Source organism: Pelecanus crispus, chromosome 6 (assembly GCF_030463565.1).
Source record: "Pelecanus crispus isolate bPelCri1 chromosome 6, bPelCri1.pri, whole genome shotgun sequence".
In the NCBI taxonomy this organism is placed as follows: domain Eukaryota; kingdom Metazoa; phylum Chordata; class Aves; order Pelecaniformes; family Pelecanidae; genus Pelecanus; species Pelecanus crispus.
The window spans coordinates 42,987,126-43,011,649 of record NC_134648.1 but is presented as its reverse complement, the minus strand read 5'-3'; the positions used below and the strand labels follow the sequence as shown (position 1 = coordinate 43,011,649).

The 24,524-nt window shown below is 38.5% G+C and overlaps 2 protein-coding genes across 5 annotated transcripts in view; both read right to left on the bottom strand.

Moving 5' to 3' along the window:
- Positions 1 to 1,207, bottom strand: part of SCFD1 (sec1 family domain containing 1) — a 55,628-nt gene extending 54,421 nt beyond the window's left edge. For 3 of the 4 annotated variants that reach the window (XM_075711746.1, XM_075711747.1, XM_075711750.1), the window contains exon 1: positions 1,175 to 1,207. In XM_075711746.1, the coding sequence (XP_075567861.1) occupies positions 1,175 to 1,205 (31 nt within the window). In that variant the 5' untranslated portion in view covers positions 1,206 to 1,207. The remainder of the gene's footprint in view (positions 1 to 1,174) is intronic. The other variant, XM_075711751.1, reaches the window with a different exon arrangement.
- A 7,537-nt stretch (positions 1,208 to 8,744) lies between these two features.
- G2E3 (G2/M-phase specific E3 ubiquitin protein ligase) lies at positions 8,745 to 23,124 on the bottom strand. Its single transcript, XM_075712659.1, has 13 exons — positions 23,041 to 23,124; positions 20,911 to 21,012; positions 20,195 to 20,319; positions 18,306 to 18,471; positions 17,489 to 17,595; positions 16,315 to 16,431; positions 14,885 to 15,009; positions 14,649 to 14,781; positions 12,926 to 13,236; positions 12,070 to 12,251; positions 11,726 to 11,898; positions 9,293 to 9,492; positions 8,745 to 9,052 (listed from the first exon to the last, which is right to left on the bottom strand). Exons 2-13 carry the CDS (start codon positions 21,007 to 21,009, stop codon positions 8,820 to 8,822), a joined length of 1,971 nt encoding a protein of 656 aa, XP_075568774.1. The 5' UTR covers positions 21,010 to 21,012; positions 23,041 to 23,124; the 3' UTR covers positions 8,745 to 8,819.
- Positions 23,125 to 24,524: the final 1,400 nt, after the last annotated feature.

The window sequence follows — 24,524 nt, the reverse complement described above, 5'->3', positions numbered from 1 at the left end:
AAGGAACATCAAATAGCACTATTAATGGTACATGGCCACAGGAATGAGATTACAGAAAACAGACTTCTGGTACAAAAAGAAGATAGAGAATACAAATAAATATTTAAGGTCCACACAGAAACTCGGACTGAGGTTTTTAGGCAGATGACTTTAGACATTTCATGTTAAATAAATGCACCCAGCATCCTCTACACCACCAGAAAGATACTACAGTTGTCAAGGAGAAGGTGACAAGATTACAGCTCAAACTACTGACAAAAACTTCAGCAAGCAAGGGAAGTCGAGGACTACAGAGTCAACATGCTCTGTGCTTTAGGAGTCTGTTCAAACGGGTGGCTCAAAGCTCCAAAAAGCAGCGTCAAGACAGTGAAGAAAGAGTCAGTTATGAACTTGTATCAATGTGTAAGAAGGGGCTGAAAACCCAACCCTTTACCCACAGAAAACCTCCTGCGCAAGCAGCTGTAGTTGTTAATCTCGTATTCTTAATTTCTTGAGCATCAGTACACACTCCGAGGCCCCTGCATTGCCTTAACAGGAGCATCATAGGAGAAGCTTTATTTTTGCACCATTAAGCGGTATTTCCCGTTGATCCCTGGGCAGAAAGGGAGCTGAAACGGAGGGAGAGCCCAGCCGCTCCCCACGGCCACGGGAGAAGAGCACCGTTCACGTCCCGGGACCGCGCAAGCCCCTCCCCGGGGGCGAGTTCCACACCACGGCGGCACCGGCGGCCACGTCCCCTGGGCCCGGGCCCGGGCCCGCCGCCGGCCGGGCAGTGCGCGCCCACGGCCCTGTGCCCCACAGCGGGGCCGGGCCGCCCCGGCAGGAGCAGCGGCCAGAGGCCCCCGGAGCCCCGCTCTCCCGGGCCCGCCGCTGCAGAGGCAGCTGAGCGGCGCCCCAGCGGCCGCCGGGGTACGAGGAGGGAGAAGGCCGCCGTGCCGCTGCCGGGCGACCCAAGCCGGCTGAGAGGGCGCGAAAGCCGCGGCGGAGGCGAGGCGGCGCGGGGACGCCCACATCCCGCCCCGGGGCCCCGCCGGGGGCGAGGGCGGGAGGAGGGAGGCGGGCAGGCTGGAGCGCCCGGCCGCGGCGTGAGGCTGACCTTGCTCGCTCCCTCCCCCGAGCCCCGCGAAGGGCAGCTGCCGCGCCGCAGCGACGGAGACCGCGGGAAGCCGCTTACCCGTCTGCTTCTCCCGGATACCGGCCGCCATTTTCCTGCCCCGCCAGCCCGGCCGCAGCGCGGCGCCCCGCCCACCGCCGCGTACGCAGCCGCCGGACGACGTGGCGGCCCCTGGGGCGGCGGGAGGCGGGGCCCGGGCGCCGCCAGGTGCGGTGCCGCCACCGCCCCCCGGTCGGGCCCTCCCCGGCGGCAGGCGGGGCACCGCGCTCCGCTCCCCCCGCCCGACGGGCCGCAGCGCGGGGGCAGGTGGGACCTCTGGCCCGGAGGCGACCCCGGAAGGCCTAGAAGCGGCCCCCCTTCTTGAGGGAGCTGCGATTAAGAAACTGCATCTTACGATTTAAAATTTGAGCCTATGCGTTTCCCCAGCCGAGAACAAAAGAACAGGTTGAGATCTTTCAGACAACAGGGGGGGTGCTCTTTTCCACCCTTTTTTTTTCTTCCAAGCAAAAAGTTGCATTAACAGTTTGCTCTACTCTGCTTGAAAATTCAGTCAGAGGTAACTGAAACAATCCCTGGAAAATACCTTAAGTGCAACCAAGGCAGCTGAAGGGCTTCCAGTAACTACATGAAAAGGACTGATGCCTCAAAACCAGGCAGCTAGCTACAAAGAAAGTTATCAATTTTTAGCGAGTTACTGAAAAGGAAAATACTTCCAGTGTGCTTGTCTCTGCCTCAGGTAGCATACACCAACATGTGGCCCTCCTTCGGTTTTCCATGATTTTACAGCTGTGCCCTTAGAGAAATTCTGCAGTGGGAAGAGCTCCACTCACCCTAACTCAGTTTTGGATACAAAGGTAATGGGTAAACATGCTATAGATGTATATAAAGGTGTATATAAGTACACAAATGAAACTACAGAAAAGTTATATCTAGGGCTAAACCCCATTAAATCACCAAAATAAAAACACTGAAGTTACATATTTATTCCAACAGAAATTTAACCTTTTATTGCACTTTGAACATATACATGACAGTTATTTCCCACAATTATTATTTCAACACTGATGCTACACCTGTCAAGTATAATGTTGCTTCAAGATGCAACATTTCAGGCACTGATCCTGCAGTTCTTCCAAGCCCAAGACTGAACGAACATCTTAATGGAAAGTCAGAGCTGCAGCACATGTTGATTTAGACCTTAAGTATACACTGATATTAATATCTTCTCCTTTTGACTGTATTTCACTCATAAACCAGTTAAAAATGCTAACAGCTCTTTCTAGTAAGCATCCTTTGCATGGGTGAAAGCAAGTCACAGAAATTTCTTATCCCTTGGTTTTTCAAACACAGATCTAAAATACTCGAGGGTGGTTTTTTTGTTTAATTTATGTGCTTTATTAAGGAGACCATACTAAACCCACTAATACTAATCTAATTATTGTTTACTAGAAAGTGATCACTCAAGAAAATAAATAGCTTATTTGATGTGCTAATTCCAGATGGAAGCTTAGGGTTTGATGCAGAAACTGTGGTGTGAAGTTCTTTGGCCAAACAGAGTCAAAGATGACTGCAGTAGTTCTCTTGTGGCCCTGACAAATCTTATAAAAGATGTAACTCCTATAACAATATATTTAATATACAATAGCTAATGTATATGCAATTATTCTCCTTGTGTTACAGAAATACTGAAAGTAAGCAGCTTCCCTAATTTCCAGATGTGCCTCAAGTTCAAGTTTATGTAAAACAAAAACTGCCCGATAATGTTGCACTTCAGAGAGCTACTATAGCAATTAAAACCCTGATGGTCACTATAGCTACACAAATTGCTTTTATGGCTTCCAGACAAAAGAGACCTTTCTGTGTTTTGATGGATTAGAAGTCAGCGTATTTGATGGAATTTTAATGAACAGTTAGAATAAATTTAAGATTAGTCTATATAAATAAATGCTGAAAATGAGCAGAAGAGAGGAAGTTCCTCTCCATAGTAGCATTTAGGAATACAACTTGACTATATCAAGGATTATATTAGAATGTCTAGATAGAGCTGATCAAACCAACAAGAAAGGAAAGACAACTTGTCATGAACGTGAACACATCAGTATTAGAAAATAGGAACAAGTTCTGTGTAAGAAAAATCTTTTCAAGCAATGTTAGAGACTACAGGACTTTGCAAATTCCATGATTTGATATAGCATTGTACAGCAGATAGTTTTAAAGTTAACTTAAGATTTCTCTTACAGCTGACAAACAGGTTAGTTCTACCCTTATATAAAACATATCAACTGCTGAATTCAAAACTAATAAGGAAGGTGTGAACCCTATTGTCCTGGTTTCGGCTGGGATAGAGTTAATTTTCTTCCTAGTAGCAGGCACAGTGCTGTGTTTTGGATTTAGCAGGAGAAGAATGTTGATAACACGCTGATGGTTTAGTTGTTGCTAAGTACTGCTTATGCTAGTCAAGGACTTTTCAGCTTCCCATGCTCTGCCAGGTGGACAAGAAACTGGGAGGGAGCACAGCCAGAATAGTTGATCCAAACTGACCAAAGGGCTATTCCATACCATATGACATCATGCTCAGTATAGAAACTGGGGGGGGGTTGGCCGGGGAGCAGCAATCGCTGCTCAGGAGCTGTCTGGGTATCGGTCAGCAGGTGGTGAGCAATTGCATTATGCATCACTTGCTTTGTGTATTGTTATTATTATCATCATTATTATATTGTTATCATTATCATTACTATTTTACTTTATTTCAACTATTAAACTGTACTTATCTCAACCCAGGAGTGTTTCTCACTCTTACTCCTCCGATTCTCTCCCCCATCCCATCAGGGCAGGGGGAGTGAGTGAGCGGCTGCGTGGTGCTTAGTTGCTGGCTGGGGCTAAACCACGACACCTATTTTTATCTCAGATACTTTTTGAAGCCTTATATTCACATTACCTTATTTCTTTTTCCATTGAAGGTTTTAAAATACAGTTTATTTAGTTCCAAGTTCTAAACCATTTCCCTTGTCACTGCAGGTACCAAAAGTCCAAGAACTGTCCTTTAAAATTATCCACACTCTGCCTGCTACTTCTGTAAGTTCTGTACTTCCCATACAGAAAAAGAACATAATATTACAGAAGACATTTATCTCTAACTAGGCAAGAAAAAGGAATACTGCACTGGGTACACCACTCATTTTTAAAGTGTAATACTCTATCTGCTGTATTTTAAAAATATGAACATACAACACAAATCCTTATCATGCAAATAAATTTGCAACAAACCACCTTCCTTATGATGGTAACAGACCATTCTGAAGGGTAAGAATATAAAGAAGTTATCGGCAGTATGACATTCAAAAATTATGCAAAGATGCCAAACATGGAATATTATTGGAGAAAAAAAAATGAGAAAAGAATGAGAAAATGCTTAGCATATAAACAAGTCAAATTACATTCTCCAAGAGCTCATACATTTATTTTAAAGGGGACTTTAATATGCTTTTGGCTCAGAACCAGAAAAACACCACTTGCCTTAAGTCTTGCTTTATTTTCAAATATTCTTAAATTTCTAATGACAGGACTTTGATGAGATTAGATTGTTTTAGCTATTTGAAAGTAGTGAGAAATGCCTGATCTAAGCCTTGCAGTAATTTACTTAGGGACTTTGAAATTAAAAAAAAAAATTTTTTTAAAAAGTGGCATGCATGCTTTTGTTACCCAGTGATGGAAGACTGGAGGCAGCTTGGGCTGCAGTGATCACGCAGTGGTGGAGTTCACGCTCTGGAGGGACATGGGAAAAGTGAGGAGTACAGTCAGGACCCTAAATTTTAGGAAAGCAAACTTCCAGCTCTTCAAGGAGTTAGTCAGAAGGACCCCCTGGGAGACGGTCCTCAGGGACAGGGGAATGGAACAGAGCTGGCAGATCTTTAAGGACACCTTCCATAGAGCACAAGAGCTATCAGTGCCCAGGTGTGAGAAATCAGGCAAGGAAGGGAAGAGACCAGCATGGCTGAGTCGAGACCTGCTGGTCAAACTAAAGAGTAAGAGGGAACTGCAAAAGGCAGTAGAAGCAGGGACAGGTGTCCTGGGGGGAATACAGGGAAACGGCCCGGTTGTGTAAGGAGGAGGTCAGGAAGGCCAAGGCGAGGATGGAGCTGAATTTGGCAAGGGACATAAAGAATAACAAGAAGGGCTTCTACAGGTATATCAACCAGAAAAGGAAGGTTAAAGAAAGCATACCCCCCTTGATGAACAAGAAAGGCAAACTTGTATCAACGGACAAGGAGAAGGTTGAGGTACTCAGCAACTTCTTTGCCTAAGTCTTCACCGGCAACTTCTCTCCTCACCCCTCCCGAATCGATGGACCACAAGATGGGGACCAGGGGGGTAAAGCCCCTCCCACTGTAAGGGAAGATCAGGTTCAAGACCACCTGAAGAACCTCAATATACACAAGTCTATGGGACCTGATGAGATGCATCCCAGAGTCCTGAGGGAATTGGCTGATGTAGTTGCCAAGCCACTCTCCATGATATTTGAGAAGTCATGGCAGTCAGGTGAAGTCCCTGCTGACTGGAAAAAGGGGGATGTTGTGCCCATTTTTAAATAGGGAAGAAAGGAGGACCCTGGGAACTATCGACCTGTCAGCCTCACCCCTGTGCCTGGGAAGATCAGGGAACAGATCCTCCTAAAAGATATGCTCAAGCACATGGAAGACAGGGAGGTGATTAGAGACAGCCAGCACGGCTTCACCAAGGGCAAGTCCTGCCTGACCAACCTAGTGGCTTTCTATGAAGGAGTAACTGCAGCAGTGGACAAGGGAAAAGCAATGGATGTCATCTATTTGGACTTCTGTAAAGCATTCGACACAGTCCCCCACAACATCCTTCTCTCTAAATTGGAGAGATATGGGTTTGATGGGTGGACTGTTCGATGGATAAGGAATTGGCTGGATGGTCACATCCAGAGGGTCGTGGTCAATGGCTCGATGTCCACATGGAGACCGGTGACAAGTGGGGTCCCTCAGGGGTCCGTACTGGGACTGGTGCTATTTAACATCTTCATCAATGACATAGACAGTGGGATCGAGTGCACCCTCAGCAAGTTTGCAGATGACACCAAGCTGAGTGGTGCCATTGACACACCAGGAGGACGAGATGCCATCCAGAGGGACCTGGACAAGCTGGAGAGGTGGGCCTGTGTGAACCTCATGAGGTTCAATAAGGCCAAGTGCAAGGTCCTGCACCTGGGACATGGCAACCCCCGGTATCAGTACAGGTTGGGGGATGAAGAGATTGAGAGCAGCCCTGCTGAGAAAGACTTGGGCGTACTGATTCATGAAAAGCTGGACATGAGCCAGCAATGTGCGCTTGCAGCCCAGAAAGCCAACCGTATCCTGGGCTGCATCCAAAGAAGCGTGGCCAGCAGGTCGAGGGAGGTGATTCTGCCCCTCTACTCTGCTCTGGTGAGACCTCACCTGGAGCACTGCGTCCAGCTCTGGGGCCCTCAGCACAAGAAGGACATGGACCTGTTGGAGCGGGTCCAGAAGAGGGCCACTAAAATGATCCGAGGGCTGGAACACCTCTCCTATGAGACCAGGCTGAGAGAGTTGGGATTGTTCAGCCTGGAGAAGAGAAGGCTGCGAGGAAACCTTATTGCGACCTTCCAGTACTTAAAGGGGGCCTATAGGAAAGATAGGGAGAATCTTTTTTAGCAAGGCCTGTTGTGAAAGGACAGGGAATAACAGATTTAAACTAAAGAAGAATAGATTTAGACTAGACACTAGAAAAGTTTTTTACAACGAGGGTGGTGAAGCACTGGAACAGGTTGCCCAGAGAGGTGGTAGAGGCCCCATCCCTGGCAACATTGAAGGTCAGGTTGGACGGGGCTCTGAGCAACCTGATCTGGTTAAAGCTGTCCCTGCTCACTGCAGGGGGGTTGGGCTAGATGACCTCTAAAGGTCCCTTCCAACCTAAAGCATTCTATGATTCTATGATAGGTCTATATAAAAAAAGATTAGCACCTCTCCAAGATGAACAGAAGCTGTAAGCAGTTTAAGAAAGATTTCAAAATATCTGCATATTGTTAAATGAACAGTGTAATTTAAATACCCATCTGCCTTTTTGTCTTTAACCCTTTATAGCACAGTCTCAAAAAAAGTCTTAACTGCCACAGTTCCCGAGTTGCAGTACACTGCTATGTAATTAGCATTTTGTAATAGTTTATTAATTAGAGGAATACTTGCAATGAACCATAAACCAGAACCTGAAACCAGATTAGTCTGGATTATTATTTTTTTTTAAAAATACCTATCCATTTACAATTTACTGTGGGTATACTTTCTTGCCAAGGCATTCAAAAGTAAAGCAATCCTGCCTGTATTTTCAATTAAAAACAAGTTCTATTAATAAAAAAAAAGTGTACGATTAGTTTTCAGTATTTTGAACAATGTGGATATATGTAGATACACAGATAGCTATCTATATACAACTGTAGCACAACCTATGTTTGGGACATAGTGTAGGTGGTCAAGCTGACGAGGCAAAATAGTAATTTCAAGAGACCTGCATACATTTAAAAAACTGTACTTAAATGTCCTTTTAGTTTCATAGTTTTAGTATTAGCAACATTAAAGTGTTACTGTGTAGGAATTTCACTACTTATCTTTTATGGCTTAACAGTATTTATACAAATACTTCAGAATTGAAGTATATTTTATACAGTTGAAGTTGCTCAGAACGCACCTACAACTGAACAGGAAGAGTTTTCATAAAAAGCTAGGAAAGTGTCAGGCACTGACAAGCTTGATGGCAGACTGCCTTTAGTTTAACAAATAGTTTTAGTGCATATTCCTCTGAAAATACTGACTTCCATGGAGATGAAGTAATACGTTCTAATGAGCAACTAATTCTTTTATACTCACTAACATTAAGTCTAACTCTTATATTTCATTTTGAAAGACCACTTATTGTTGCATATTCAAGATTTACTTCTAGTTTTTACTATTTTGGCTATATGTATAATTTAAAACTAATGTATAACAGTAGAACACAGAAACATGTGCAAATGTCAAAGATTTTGTTTAACAACAGAAACTCAAGTTCAACCAGATTTTGTTCTTGCGCCTTATTTTTTTGCTGAGGTTTTCTCCAGACCTTAATTATATTTTAATGCACTAACCACAATGACCTTAAAAATCCAAGTTTAACTTTCTTAGGTTTGTATGAATCATAAAAATGTAAATGAATCATCAATATAAAAACAATTACTGAAAACATATACATGGAACAACTAAAGAACTGCATCAGAGTTTTACTTGAGACAAAGCTGTACAGCAGTTATCTTCAAAATGTACCTGATCTGACCTTGATAAATAAGTTACTGAAGTATGTAATACAATCAACATACATACCTGTGGGGAATAGCTAGAATGTTAGAGTTTGATAACATTTCATCTATGTCTACAGCAACAGTAGACATTTAAAGTACTTCTGCAAGAGATTGCTGATTCTTAACGCCAACTTCAAACAGGAAGATGATTCAACAAATAAAGTGTATTTTCATTTGAAAATTGTTTTCCATCTTACAAGGTTACTACTTTTAGCATATCTTTGGAGGGGAAAAGGCTGAGAGCATGCTGTCCAAAAATACAGTAGCGATTTGCAAGCAGACGTTCCTGCAGAAAATTGAAGTTTCCAACATCCAGTTCAGTGGCAAAAATATTTATTCTCTTTCGACTCTTAGTGTGTTTCTGATGGTGAACTCCATTTTATTTTTAAACTGCTCATACGTCTTTGTTACAGGAAGCTCTAAGCAATTAAGGAGTCTGTTTCCAATGGGATACCTTATATGCAAAAATTTAATAGTAGGTTCAGGATCAAAACCAATGGGCGGTATAGAAAAAGAGCCTGTTGCGAAGAGCAGAATATCCTCCAATGTCACTACAGACTCACCACCTAAAAAAACCAGGATTAGGTTATATCATTTGTTGCCTATTACCCATAAACCATTATCCTGCAGAAATTATAATTAGTAAGGAATAGGGGGAAGAAGGAACAATTAGGAGCTAACCATGACCTCAAAACCTTCATTTATTTACTCCACTGCACTCTAAAAGCCAAACCCTGTATGTGTACCAGGAGCTAAATAGCCTGAACAGGGAACAAGGAAAAGGAAAAAAAAAAAAAACCACTTACTTTCCACATCTTGCAAATAACCCATCCAGAAATCAGCACCTTCAACTTTATTTACATCTGATGAGGAATGGATTGTAAAGAGATCACAAATAGTTTCTGCCGAAAGTCTCTCAGGTTTGTGGCACAATACAGTAGAGAATGCATCCGGATGCATTTGCATTTTCTCTAGCACACCAAGAGTTTTCAAACCTTGCCTAAAACTAGGAGGGGAGAAAAATAGAGCAAGCATGCATCAGAAAGCCAGTAGGTCACTAACTGTACTCTGCATTTTACAAAGCTGTAAGACTGGACATAAAGTTTCCACATCTGCAGTCTCCAAGTCTTGTCAGTAAGGTGTACAAAGAAGTCTTGGTTTATTTTAATCTTGGAAAAGTCATTTAATTCTCATTTTAACAATCTAAGTGTTTCTGTAGAGCTTTTTGGACAGATGAAGGAAATACCAGTGATATGCAGAAATTAACTTCATTTCCTGGTACTTGACTCTATAAGCATGGTTTACTTTTAATTTTTATTTAAGAACATACTGAATTTCTTTCCTACAAGTATCCCTTTAGAAAATACAGTTTAAATTCCTTGTCCCTAGGCAAAATGAGGTGTCTTAAAAGATAGCCTCCACTTGGCTTCTGACGTCTGTATGTGCTTGCATGCTATTATTTCTCCCTGCGGCAAATGCAGGTAACAGTATCCTGGGCTGCATTAGGAATTGTGGTGCCAGCAGGTCAAGGGAGTCACACCTGGAGTGCTGTGTCCAGTTCTGGGCTCCCCAGTACATGAGAGACATGGACATACTGGAGAGAGCCCAGCAGAGGGCCACTAGGATGATTAAGGGACTGGAGCATAATCCCATGAGGAAAGGCTGAGAGAGCTGGACTGATTAGCCTGGAGAAGGCTCAGGTGAAATCTCAATGTGCAGAAATATCTGAAGAGTGTGCAAAGAAGTCGAGCCAGGCTCTTTTCAGTGGTGCCCAGTGCCAGGACCAGAAGCAATGGGCACAAACTGAAACACAGGGGGTGTCCGTCTGAACATCAGGAAACACTTTTTTACTGTGAGGGTGACCGAGCACTGGCACAGGTTGCCCAGAGAGGTTGTAGAGTCTCCATCCATGGAGATATTCAAAAGCTGTCTAGACATGGCCCTGGGCAACTGGTTCTAGGTGGCCTGGCTTGAGCAGGGGGTGGTGGACAAGATGACTTCTAGAAGTCCCTTCCAACCTACACATCAATCTGATTCTGTGATTAACTAATCCCCCCCCCCCAAAACAGCCTGCAGGTTGAGAAAATTTCACTTGTACTGGATAAGAACATTTCAAGCAACTGGCTTTATAATTTAACCACCATGTTAAATCAGAATTAAAATTTTATTTGTTTACTCATTTCTTAGATAGGCTGACTCAGTAAAATTCAGAATAAACATGTTGAAAGTGTACAGTCAGTGGTGTACAACATTAACAGCTAAAGTGACTAATTCTTTACTTACTCTCAGTCCTTGATATTGACAACCAAATTCTTACTCTGCTCACTTTTGCACATTTGAAGCCCAACTCCAAAAATGCACAAACCCACATTTTCCCATAAACAAATAGGCTATTTACTACCTTTCACTTTTTAACTGACTAGTTTTAAAATATGATAAAGATTAGTCAAATATGCCACAGAAGGCCTTGACTGAAAGACTAATTACTTTCAACTTTGTTAAAAAAATCCTCACATTCAAAATCAGTTTTTCATAGCTCTTGGGAGATTCAGTTGATTCAAATTCATCAAAGATAACACCATAGATGTGTTAAGTATAAATCCAGCTATACTTCTAGGAAAAATTAGTATCCAATGCCTTTTTACTGAGCAGATGAAGAATGCAAATTGGAAGTAAGGTCAGAGACCAATCAAAAAAATAGTCAACAGCTGCAACTTTCCCAGCTATATGAAGTCATCACTACCTCATGGAAACACCAATGCAATGCTGACATTCCAAGTAGGCCAACTTACACTTGTGCACATTATCGCCCTCCTAATGGCACACACCAACTCCCTAAACTCATTTAAATTCTAAACATATGTTTAGCACTTCTAAAATGTAAGGATTCTATATTCGAGCAATTCTGAATTAAAAATGAACATAAGCTAGAGAAATTTTGTAGTGCAAAGGTCTTTGACATGCTATAGTTTACAACTGTGAATCTGCCCTCTTCATAAGGTTGAAAAAGGAATGTGACTAAGAAGAAGTAGAATGGAGCAGGTATGTAGAGAAATAATTTCAGTCTTTCAAATTTAACTAACTAGTTAACAGTTGCTACTTAATCCACTGAAAATTGCAGTACATTTCATTGGTTTAAATGGAGAATAAGTAAGAACATGTAAAAGTTAGTTCTAGCAACATATTATTTAGTATTTCAGTGAGGAAAAAATCCAGAAGTTTGAAAACTCAAGACAAACCTTTCTAAGGGTGAAGTAATTCTCTTGATTACATGATGGATCAATATGTCATTCACCAGCATATTCTTATCACACAAAGCTGTTACAGGTCTTAAACATCCAGCAGCAGCAAGGAATTCATAACAGTTGTGTATTGCAGACTGTAGGCTGGACAGACTATTTGCATATTTTATCTGTATTGGGAGATAAAAGTTAAGAATTTGTTTACTACATCCATGTGTGTGTGTATATATATTAAAAAAATAAGCTTTTTAATTTGAACTAAAGTTATATTCAATAAACCATTCTTTATCTCCAAATATAGTCTTGAAAAAGAATTTGTCAGTAAGTTTAGTTTTATTTACCATTTTTATTGTTTGTGCTACATCAACATCAGCCACATCTTCCAAAGCTGGCTTCACATTCTCTGGACCATAGACAAGACAATTGAACAGTGTTTTGGAAAAGAAACCAGGAGATGGGCCACCATGAACCAGAGAAACTGCAATCATTTTACCAGCTTCAAAATAAAGATTCTCTTTTACAGCTGCAAATGAAAAAAATATATTTACTATATATGCATAAAAATAATTTGTGACCCTCAATTTTTAATAGAAAAATCTCATAATGCAATTCCTTCTTACTTTAGGAGATGCAACAACTGAGGTTTGCCATCTCCTGCTGGTTGAAACAATAAGACTGGTATTTTTTACATAGGAGTACCATATTCTATTACTCCAACTCTTCAGCCACTATCAAGGTTTGGAGGAGATGTAACTTCCTCTTCCACTTTGTACCCAATGCACATTTAATTCTGAAGCATAAGAACTCAAAGAAGCTACCTTTGGGTCTTTAGGGAGCATGCTATCAGCGATAATGTTCTAGAAACTTGAGAAAAGGAAAATAAGTAACAGAGAAAGTGCGTCAGGAAGAAAGAAATTAACTTGTAGAGTACAAATACATTAATTAAAACATTCCAAGTCTAATTATATGCTGTATTTTTTGCTTTGTTGTCATCAACTTTTCCAACTAAGCCCAATTTTTTTTGTTATTACAAATCCACACACCACCCCCCTTAGAATTGAAAAGAAAAAAAATTGAAAAACCAATTTCTATCCACCAGGACTATAATTATGAACTGACAATCATACTGGCTGAAGATTTTAAAACTTTTCAAGTTACAGAGTTCTTAATGCATTTTTGAACAAAGCATTTAATTACCTTGAAAATCAAGGGACAAGTTCTTTGCAGAAGAGCCCTCAAACAATGATGAATTCTGAAGGTGAACCATTAATAATTGGAAGAAACGGTGTTTTGATGCAGCAGAAGTATCTGTCTTTGATCTCTTTTTGCAGTTTGTGAACTTTATTTCAATAGTGTTTGTAGGACTGAAGTTGCGCTGTCTAAATCCTTTTAAAGCACTATTCCAGATATTTTCTGCATTGATGTTAAGCCTTGTAGTTTTTGTATTAACTTGTAGTTTTAACTCCTTCAGTATATTAGAAACTTCCATTCTTTGCTTTCTTAAATGCCTACAAAAAAATTGCATGTATTTTCAGTTGAAATCTATGATTCATAATTAGCAACAGTTTACAGGAAGCATCCTAAAATCTATTATGAAAAACACCTCTTTAAACACTTTGGTACATTTAGGTATTGTCTAAATTATACCAGTAAAATATTGTAAAATATTTTAGCATAATCATGAACTATTCTTGTGGTACAAATGCAAAAACATTAAAAATTCAGGACATGTCTAATTTGAAGAAAGTAATTAGGATTATTTTTATTCCCCTTTCCTAAAAAATGGCTAGCCGTGCTTCAGTAAGGACAAACACGCGTTTCTGCGTTTTGATCCCCTTGCTACCTAACCTAAAAATTCTCAATAAATATCATTCTTTTTTCCACACTCCCCTCTAGCATTTAGAAACAGCAGAAGCCTTTATCAAGTAATGACTTCAGCTCTTCAGTGTACTCATTCCATCCTTCCAGTGACTATATATATACACACACACACACAAATATATATAGCCACTATATATATACACACACCCCCCCACCATGTTCTGTAGGAAATATGGTATAAAGCCATGTGCTAGATTACTCTTCAGCGTAAGAGAAATAGAAGAAAATACTTTTTCCTCAGGGACCAGTTCCGGTTTGACATGAGTGGAGATAAGGACATCGTCACTCTGTTGGATGCTGGAAGTTCTAGATGTGAGCAGGGTGCAAAGTTGTTCTGACACATTATCTTTGGTGATCTATAAGCCAAAACACTATTTTAAGAAGATACACAATTGAAGAATGCATGAACACTTCTTATTTGACAGCAGCAATATCATTTCCCCCTATTTCAGTACTGAATCTCATTTGTATGTTCATTTACATGAAGTCCATCAGTGCCTGAACTACAATTTTAAAAATAATTCAGTATTTTATTATGTGGTGGCTTTTAGGATCCGTTTTTAGTTGCATCCCATACACAAGATGGAAGTCCTGATACCATAAGTAAAAACTAAAAATATTAGTTTCTACAGAGTTGAAAAATTTTTATTACAGCAGAGGAAAACATTATTTATATAAACATCTCTAAGCTAGATTTCTAGCACACTATTACCATAGGAAAAATACCGATAAGAAACCTTAGCTTTTTGCCATTTGTACATTCAAAGTTACCTCTAAACTGTGAGGATTGCTTTTACAAGGATCTAGTTTTATCAAACTAAAAACTGGTTCACATGCCACTGAATGCAAATAACTATAGCAAATTTACAGAGTTCATGGCTTACTCGGAAAACTTCAATCACTAAACTTTACTCCAATTTTTTTAAATTTGCAATTTAGTGTAAGAAGTTTCTCTTGCAGAATAAGCCATCACCTCCTCATGTTTAAATATTATTTTATGTTATAATCAGTTTCTGTTCAAAAACAGAAAATTACACACTGGAGAAGAAAATTGCGTTGAGATCCAGATGACTGCCGAGGGCACTTTGGAGATGGCTCTTCCAGCAAACAAGTTGTCCCATCTGTCTTCTCAGAGGTAGCCAAAGAACGTTTTTTCTGTTTGCTGTAGTTCCCTGTATGGTTAAATTATATTAATTTTACAGCTACCAAATTCACTAAATACATAGTATTAAAATTTATCATTTTAAGAAGTCACTGTCACATCCATAACTTTACCTGATTTTGCAAAGATACTTCTGCATTCCATGCACTCCCAGTTTTGCTCCCATGACTTCATAGATGAACAGGCCAAATGAGTTCCACGGGAACCACAACACTGACAACGCTTTATTTCCCATTTACTACAATGAAAACCTTATGTATTTAGAATTAGACAGAAGAATGAGGCTAGCTAAAACAAAGAATATTCAACAGTAAGAATAATCCATACACTGAACTAACAAAGCATAATTTTATCAATCTGGTAGGACCATGTATATTCAAGGGGAACCTTCTTCAGGCAAGATGTACTCACAATTCCTGGCTGCAACAAGAAAAAAAAAAAGCAGCTACCTTGCATTGAAAGAGGCTAGGAGTTAGTGTTCTCCCTGCCTTGAAGTCAATAGTTTGCAGCCAATATTTTCTCCTCACGTTGCTAGCCAGCAGCATTCTCTGTATTTTATGGGTATCCACCATTCAGCTTTTCCAAACAGTAAACTTTTTTCAAGGAGTATATCTGATTATGCTTACACATTCTGAATAAAACTCTTCATTAGTGACAGCGTTTAAGTATCTGTTTGGTTTTTGTCTAGATTTCTTCAATTTTGCTTAAACATATAATGGAACAATATGACTGATATTAGTTCAAATATTGGAAGCCTAAGGTACAACTCCTAAAGGCAAAGTAAATCCTGAGGTGCACACATACCATGAATGAACCAAGCAACGTTTGGTCAAATCTGTAGAAAGCAAAGTTATTGTCTACAGGGAGTAACCTTCCACAACACTACAGAAACAAGTCTTCAAAGGAGAGGCTCTGACAGCTTTGAGTACGCTCATGCCAATGGAAGATACACATTTCAGAAGCACACAAACAGAACAAGAAAGAATGCAGAAAAAAGAACTTGTTAATCAAAAATTAAGCAAGTGGTAGAGCAGAATAAAGCCTTTTACATCATCACTTAAGCCTCTCATTAAGCAATATTCTAGCTGCCATTTGCACACAGAGGGATAGCTCGCAGCTAGATTGATTTTACACAGCTAGTTAAAGTCTAGTACTTTAATGAATTTCTTGTAAAGGTATTAAGTATTCTAACAATTATTAAATTGTTGAATTAAGCTTTGAATGAAAGATACACAACGTTAGTTTAGGCACATGCTATTCTGCACGTTATGTCGATGTACAAATTCTACTTCAGCTCTGTATCAAATGAGAACAAGGACAACTGATAATCGATTGGTTTGGTTTTCTTGGCTTTTATAACCTGATTAGAGAAAAGCAGTAGTGAAATATTATGATTATAGGGAGTAAAACAAACATTTTATTTGGACACGGTATCTTGGCTTGACATTAAAACCTGATGCCGAAAAATATTAAAACGTTTAAATAAAAAAACCCCAAAGAACTAGTCCATCCTAGGTTATGCCTTCCTGCAAAAGTGTCGTACCTATCAGGTTCATTATAGTCTCTTCCTTTCTTGCAGAGACATCTTTTAATGTCACAGTGTTGATAACACTGCAGTAGGTCTTGATATGCATTCTCTTCAAGTTCCCAAGATGCATCCCTATAAACAAGGCAGAAGATCTGTTATTACAACTGTATTTCTAATTAAGTGGGTTACTCTGTCTTTGGAAAAAGATGTATGTAATAATCATGTGAAGATATTTCAATCATGTAATGTTCTAGGCAACAGCTAGACAACTGAGAGGGGAAGAAAAAAAGTCTAGGAACAAAAATAGTACTGTAAAATACACAGACAGACTTTTTCTTGTGTACAGTTACTTTGATTAAAGTATCTATTATTTTTCTCTGTGCATGTTTGCTCTCTTTCATATTATTCTGCTTTCTCTCTCACAGCAGACATGGATATTTGTTTTGGCAGTCTACTCAAGTTACCACTGAAAATGGTCTCATGAAAAGCAACTCAGAATTTTTCAGGCCAGTATGGCAAAGTTCATCAAGTATTTTGACTCCTCTTCCTCTCCAAAATCTTGAGCTTCTGTCTCTAGAGGGAATTAATGGTAGTCTCTGAAGAGACTAATAGTTATTAAACACTAATACTTCTAAACAAAGAAACATCATTCTGATCACTTTCGGTCTTATTTTGAGCCCCATCAAATGGTGGAAACTTACAAAAAACAGCTCAGAATTTTAGAAGCAGTTGTTATACTAAACATATCTTTAGCAATCCCTTGGGAGGAGGAGGAAGCTGTATGGCTGAGTAATCAGTTGATTATAATACTGTCTGGACAGAAATTCAGATAATTTAAAAACTTGGCCACAGAAAATACACTTCTCTGCAACCTCTACGTTAATGCGAAATTATTGCATTTAAGAAGTGTTTTGATCTTTGAAATAGGTCCCTGCTTGAGTCATGGCATTAAAAATGACTTTTCAGAGCTTCCTGCTTTATGTTTGGGATGACTACTTTGGCCTTTGACAATTCTTATGCATAACCAAAAGGAAACAGGCTACTCCTTACCGAACCAAGCAATTCTACCACTGAAGGTAGAACTGCAGTTTCACGTATTAATAGATCCAGTTCTATAGAATAAATAAAAATGGTTTTAACACCCTATCAAAGTTTTTATAGAAGAGTGATTACTTACAAAATTACTTACTTTTCTGGAATGTGTATGCCCATTCTCAACATTTCTTTCTGAAATTTGTCCTTGTTATTACATACTGTGCACCTAAAGAAAAATATCCCAGCACTCAAAGCTTGATACTGTGTCAAAAAAAAAAAAACACAACAAAAAACCAAACCAATTATTGAATTACTACCATCCTTAGGATGCCAATAAGTAATGCCTTAATATCTATGACCATTACATTCACGGATACTGTCCTGACATGGATGTTAAAGCTGACATCAATCATGATGCCACTTGACATTGAAGCAAACAGCAAGCATTTTCTCTTCCTTTAAAGGACAAGAGCTCACATGGTAGAATCAGGTTCATAAACAAAAGCACAATCTTTTTCAGTGAACCTCTCCAGATCTAGAATGAGTTTACAGAAAGAACCTTATAACTTTTTCCAGCTCTGGACTTGGGCAAAGAGAACTGATGATGGATAAATGATATTTTTAGCATTTAGATTCTGTACATAATGACGTAAGATGGCAACTACCTAGGCTGGACTTCAGTTCCTAAAAATAACTAAAGGCATGACATATATCACACATGCAGAAACATGTGGTGGGGCAGGGGAATTAATAGCGTAAAAAAAAATCCTTCTTGTAAGACACAATTGTGTCCAAAACACAATTTTAGCATTGTCCTTCAAACCTAGTGTATTTCCATACCTACTGCCTACATTAACCCTACCTAAGCAATTTTACACAATTTTAAGCAACTGTTCCATTATTTCTAAAGACAACAGAAATGTGATCTCTGTGGATGCAAAGAGAAAAAAGAAAGGGAGAACCTGTGTTACCTGCAAGCATTCTCGATGAAACCAAGCATTTTTACAGCAAGGACTTTTCAATACAGTGTACATTGGAAGCTGTTCAACCAAATCCAGGCATATTGTACACTGTGAAGTTCCTCTAGATTCTTGATCCGGAAGCTTTTGGACTGGTTTATGTTCCCAACAGTAAGATCTAAAAATAATAATAATTTAAGGTTCCCTTATCAAAATAATATTTTAAGAACCCTCCTCATAAAACTTGAAGATAGCAAAATGAATTCCCTATAATATCTGTTTTTCATGAATAAATGCTGTGCAACAAGCTAAAAAGGCAGACATGTACTGGTTTTGGCTGGGATAGAGTTAATTTTCTTGACAGTAGCTTGTATGATGCTGTGTTTTGGATTTGTGATGAAAACAGCATTGATAACACAAGGATGTTTTAGTTATTGCTGAGCAGTGCTTACACAACATCAAGGCCTTTTCTGTTTCTCACACTGCCCCACCGGCAAGTAGGCTGGGGATGCACAAAAAGTTGGGAGGGGACACAGCTGGGACAGCTGACCCCAACTGACCAAAGGGATATTCCATACCATGACATCAAGCTCAACAATAAAACTGGGGGAAAAGGAGGAAGGGGAGGCATTCAGAGTTATGGCGCTTGTCTTCTCAAGTAACTGTTACACATGGTGAAGCCCTGCTTTCCTGGAAATAGCTGAACATCTGCCTGCTGATGGGAAGTAGTAAATGAATTCCTTATTTTGCTTTGCATGCAGCTGTTGCTTTACCTATTAAACTGTCTTTATCTCAACCCACGAGTTCTCTCACTTTTGCCCTTCCGATTCTTTCCCCATCCCACTGGGGGTAGTGAGCAAGTAGCTGTGTGGTGCTCTGCTGCCTATTGGGTTAAACCACAACACACATGTAAACAAATTATTTATCTAACAGAGCAAATCAATAGAACAATAGTAAGGAAGAAGCATGTGGCCAACTGATGCTCTGTAAATTACAGAGATCATATACCCCCTTTCTCTCAAAATTGCTTTTGGTCCAAATAATGTGTTTCCTGTCCTCAGAACCTCAAGCTCTGCCTGTATTTCAATGTTACCATGACATTAAAGGAGCAATTTTGAGTTTGCGTATTGATTCTGTAGAGTCTAGGTAGCACGATAAATTTTATAATTTAGCACATTTTCAAAGAAATAAGACAGCCAAGAAATGCAGCTCTAGACGAAACATTTCTGAAAATGCATTATTTTTACATGTGCTTGACTTGATACGAGTCATTTATTTGAGAAGTTAAAGCGCCTGCCAAACTTCAATCCACCCAGCCTACAAACTCAGCTTACAGTAGGCAAAATAAAGCCATTATCAAATGCACTCAAGAGTATTTTGACTACAGCCAGGATGCTGGACAGATGATAGTAAAAGAAAATAAAAGTTTTTTAGACATTTGATATTAAACCCATTTCTCCTGCAGTCCATCTCTAATAAGCAGATCTGTAAGTCTTATGCTTTGAAACACGATGGAATGGCATACAGTGTGTTTTGACTGCTGAGAGAGATAGGCCATTTCAGAGGCACAGGAGGTAGACAAACAAAAAACCAAACCCAACCATTCTGCAGTTTATTTCAGAGTTTAGGATTTAATGCTTAGTTTTATAAACAATTTAACTACTTGCAGAAGCATTAAATTATATCTTTAAAAGTGTTGAGAATTTAGTTTACAGGTACTAGGTATGCAATATAACTGCTTGGCCTTCATGTTTTCCACAAATCTGATATTTTTTCCAAGATAACCCAGATGTCATTTATCATTAACAGCCTATCCACTAACAACCCATGAAAAAACAAATCACCTCCTGTATAAATATAATGAATTGAAAGTGAAAAAGCAACAAAACCCCAGAACGTACCTGAAGTCTTCCATGAACTGGAAAATACACTCCTTTTGTATCCCACAAGGAAAATGGTAACTTCGTTTGCATTTGGGAGCTACACATCCAATTGAAGCACCCTTTTTCTTACAGATATTACATTTCTAGGAATAATTTGTTTTAGAAATGACAGGCTATTAACATCTGAAGTCCAAGTAAAATTACAGGAATCAAACCAACAGAAAAATTATAAAGTGTTTAAGAAAGAATAGCGGCCAACAGATTGTTACGAGACTATTGTGTTTTAGCTCTATTTCAAAGAGTAAAGATATATAGTTATTTCAGACTTTGATTATGTATTGTTTTATATGCATGTTGACTTGTGACACATAAGCCAAAATACAAGTTATTTTACCAGCACCTATAGTTTAGTTGCATCTATGAAATTATATAACGTCAGCTTGAGGCTCAGCATAATGTCATAAGGTATTATGCATGTGTAATTTGCTCTTATTCATTTATCTGCAACACACCCAGGTGATAAAAATGTTAGCAAACTTCTGCAGGTTTTATTGTCCCTTGTGGCTTCCATGAAACCAATATACTTGTTACTTAAATGTAAAATTCAGATGCCTGAACAGGCTCAGCACAATGCCCATTAGAGAAAGAAAAGAAAACAAACCGCACAGGCAATACTAAGTGCACTTAAAAGTTACTATTTTTTTCCTTGTAAATACCAAAGACTTCATTCTTACCAGTTTTGCAGCTCTATTTACTTCTTTTCTAATATCCATGATTAGGAATCCATCTACACCTTCATCTTCTTCCCCTCTCTGCCAAATGCCACTTGACATCAACTATGAAAACAAATTGTAAACATTCACCTACCTAAAAATTTTAAATTACCTACCCTGCATTTGTCAAGAGAGAAGTTTAGTCTAACAAAGCTTGTGTGTGAAAACATTTTAAGATTAAAAAGCTGATCCAAAACATCTATGTATTTTTGACCAATACGACACAATAGAAAATAGTAACCAGTAACATGAAAATAAATATTTCATAACATCAAAGTTTTATGTAATACTGTAGAGCCCAAGATGGTGTATTTTACCTTCCTTTTTGAATTATATGGACTATTCAGATAATTGTCAAACAATTACTTTCAGCATATAAAGCTTCAGAGGAAGTAAAATTAGTTTAGTTAGTGTGAATGACAACTGTGCTGTGGAGATAATGAAGCACAGTAGGAAGTATCTGTACTGAAGTGCAACCTAAGAGGAAAAGTAATTCACTTTAGAGGAGAATTAAATAAAAACAGAATCAAGTAGCCAGGCAAGTCAGAAGAGCCTGATGATAATTTAGATTAAAGTTACTAAGTAAGGCAGTTACATCACAAACTTCAAATAACTAAATAGTTTCACAACTTGATGTCTCCTATATTCTTTACAATCTCATTTTATAGTTCTTGTTTTATAACTTCAACACAGCACCATTTTCTAACTACAGAGATTTATCAGTATTTTAGTTGAATAAATGTAAAATTTTATACCAAAACCAGTTAAGAATATATTTTTTCAAAATGCGAGACATTTGGCAAAGAAAAATGAAACTGCACCGCTAACTGGCCTCTTTCTAGAACAACTCTTTTCTTATGTAATATTCACTACATTTAAGTAAAATCACAGGGGTTGGTTTGTTTTTAAAAAGAAGCAGCAACCAAAACGTAAAAGATCACTACAGGAAGCTCATCACAGTAAGACAGCTTATACATCATAAGGCTGGTTGTTGAAAGCATGCCCTTTCCTAGCTGTTCTGCTGCATCAGAAAAGGACTTTTTCCCTATAATTTCATATGGCCTTATGTATGAGACAAAATTATCACAACAGACCTAAATTTCCTTCCAGATGCTTAAAATTTATTTAAGGAAAAAAAAAAATCTATCTTTATATAACGTTAGAAAAACTCTACTCTGCCTAGTCTTCAAAGGATTCAATATCCAACCTATTAAGCCATCTGCAATCAACACAATACTTAAAGAGCTGGTTGAGGAAAAAGAAACCACCAACCAAAACCCCCAAATTGTTCCTGATATTCTTGAGACTGTTCTTTTTTTTTTTAAACTTGGGAAAAATTTCAAACTGTATTTATTAACAAACAAAAAACCACCTTTTTTTTTTTTAAGTAGTCATATTATTTTAAAGACCTACAAAAACTTATGGTTTAAAAGGTAGTTTAACCATACCTTTAAGAACATGAATCTTGGAAACTGTCAAGTGTGATAACAAAAGATGCTCAACTGTAGTTTATATCCACAGCTTCGTTCAAATTATAAGCTTTTACTAAATAGTGATACCGTAGCTGTATATGATCAGTAGGGTACATATTACTAAACTGAGAAGTAGGACTATTTCATAAGCATTACAATATCCCATGTACTGTCAGAGAATAACTCACAGCGAAAGAACTAGTGAGAAACGAGAAAAAAAAAAAGACAACTTTTCTCTACTTTCTCCACAAGGGGTGGAATTTTCACATTCCAAATTTTGAAACTACAGTTCTCTTATAAAAGCAAATATGTAGGTGCAATCTGTTCCTTTTCTCTTAACATGTACCTTCATTGCTATGATAGGTTGGGAGAACTAACTAATTAATTTAAATGGATCATAAATAGAATTTAGTTTTGAATAAAGGCTTGTTGGGATGTATTTGCTTCATCCGCTGCACCTGCCAAGTACAAGCCTTCAAGGCTACAAGTTAAAGCTGGCAGTTCAAACTTTACAACAACAAAACTGTTTGGACAGGTTATTACTATGTAATACTTGTTGCATTTTTTTTTTCCCCCCAGTTGAAACAGACACACTCCAAGATCAATACCACATACTTACCAAACAGTAATAATGAACAGTGAGATTGTATTCCACATAGGTCCTTTTTTCTCCATACTTTTCAGGGCAGTCATCTGTCCGTCCACAGAGAACACAGACTAAAATATAGAATCATGTTTATAATCACAGTGAATGTACTGGAATTACTATGGATCAGCTGTAGAGTAGTAACTTTCATCTCTTTTAATCACATGCATCTTGAAATAGATTACTGGATAAAGGACCATAGATACCCCTGTCTCCTTAATGTTGAATTCCATAGTAAATACAGAACAGGGTACTGTTTGTTCCTTTTCTAGTTCCAGAAAAGAAAATACTTCTTCACCAGTTCCACCTGCATGCTGATTCAGGAGAGGGCTATCACCCATGCTAAATTCACAAGCTGACTGTGCTCCCAACTGAAATGTTCTTCCCAAAACACCCAAAGATAGTTATCAAATGGCCAACAATGTCCAGATGCGTGTGAAATATCATCTAATTGTTTTTAGTCTTGTACATAAAGACATCACCATATTAGAATCCATGAAGCAACTTAACTGTTTCTTTGTATACCTATGTGATACCTTTGTGAAAAGCATACAAATTGTATCCTGACTGTATAAAATCATACACTACCAGTGCTTTTAAAATGTATGCTAGTTTCAAAACATTCCAGGATCTGAGATAACATTGGAGTCAACTAAAACCTTGAGGATTTCCCCATTTCTGCAGTTCCTAGCCCACTAACATACTTCCAGACATTTAATATCTTCCCTTCAATTCTCAATAGATATATAAGATAGATTTTCAATATTGTAACATCAAGTCATAGTAGTGAAGAGAGTAGAGGTACTGCTTCAGCCTAAGAAAGTCTTGAATGATACATCTCAAACACAGCTCTGTGTGATTTGGCAGCTGAATTCCCAAGGTTACTTACTTAAAACATCTATAGAAAAGACTATTTTTAAATATTCCAATTAGAGCAACCAAATCCGAGGAGGTTTACAAGTTATTTCTTTTTCATTCCCTGAGACAAGTGGTTCCAACACAATTTGATTACTGAAAATCCACCTGCTCTTTGAGCCCAAATAAAGCAAGTTTTAACTGGTATTATATATGCAGATTAAAGATTTCTATAACTGTTTAATAAAAACCTTACTTACATGGACTTTGAATGTCAAAATTAGTGGTTTTACTCATCGTAAGCTCTTCTGGCTGTCTGTCATGAAAGAAATGAGGTGTTAAATAAATCTAGTGCATTAACAATGACCATTATACCACTTCTACATTTTATTTTATATTGAAAAAACCTCCCAAACTCAGTAAAGTAAAAGTGGGATCAAGAAGAAAAGAATAATTGAACTGTTATTGTGAGAGACATGGGTTCGGAAAGAAGGACACAGATGCTCAGAAAAAATATTCCCAGACCAATGAAACATGTAGCAAATTTTAACTATTTCCCCAAACTATCAAACAAGATATTTTATTTTCAAGAGAGAAAATAA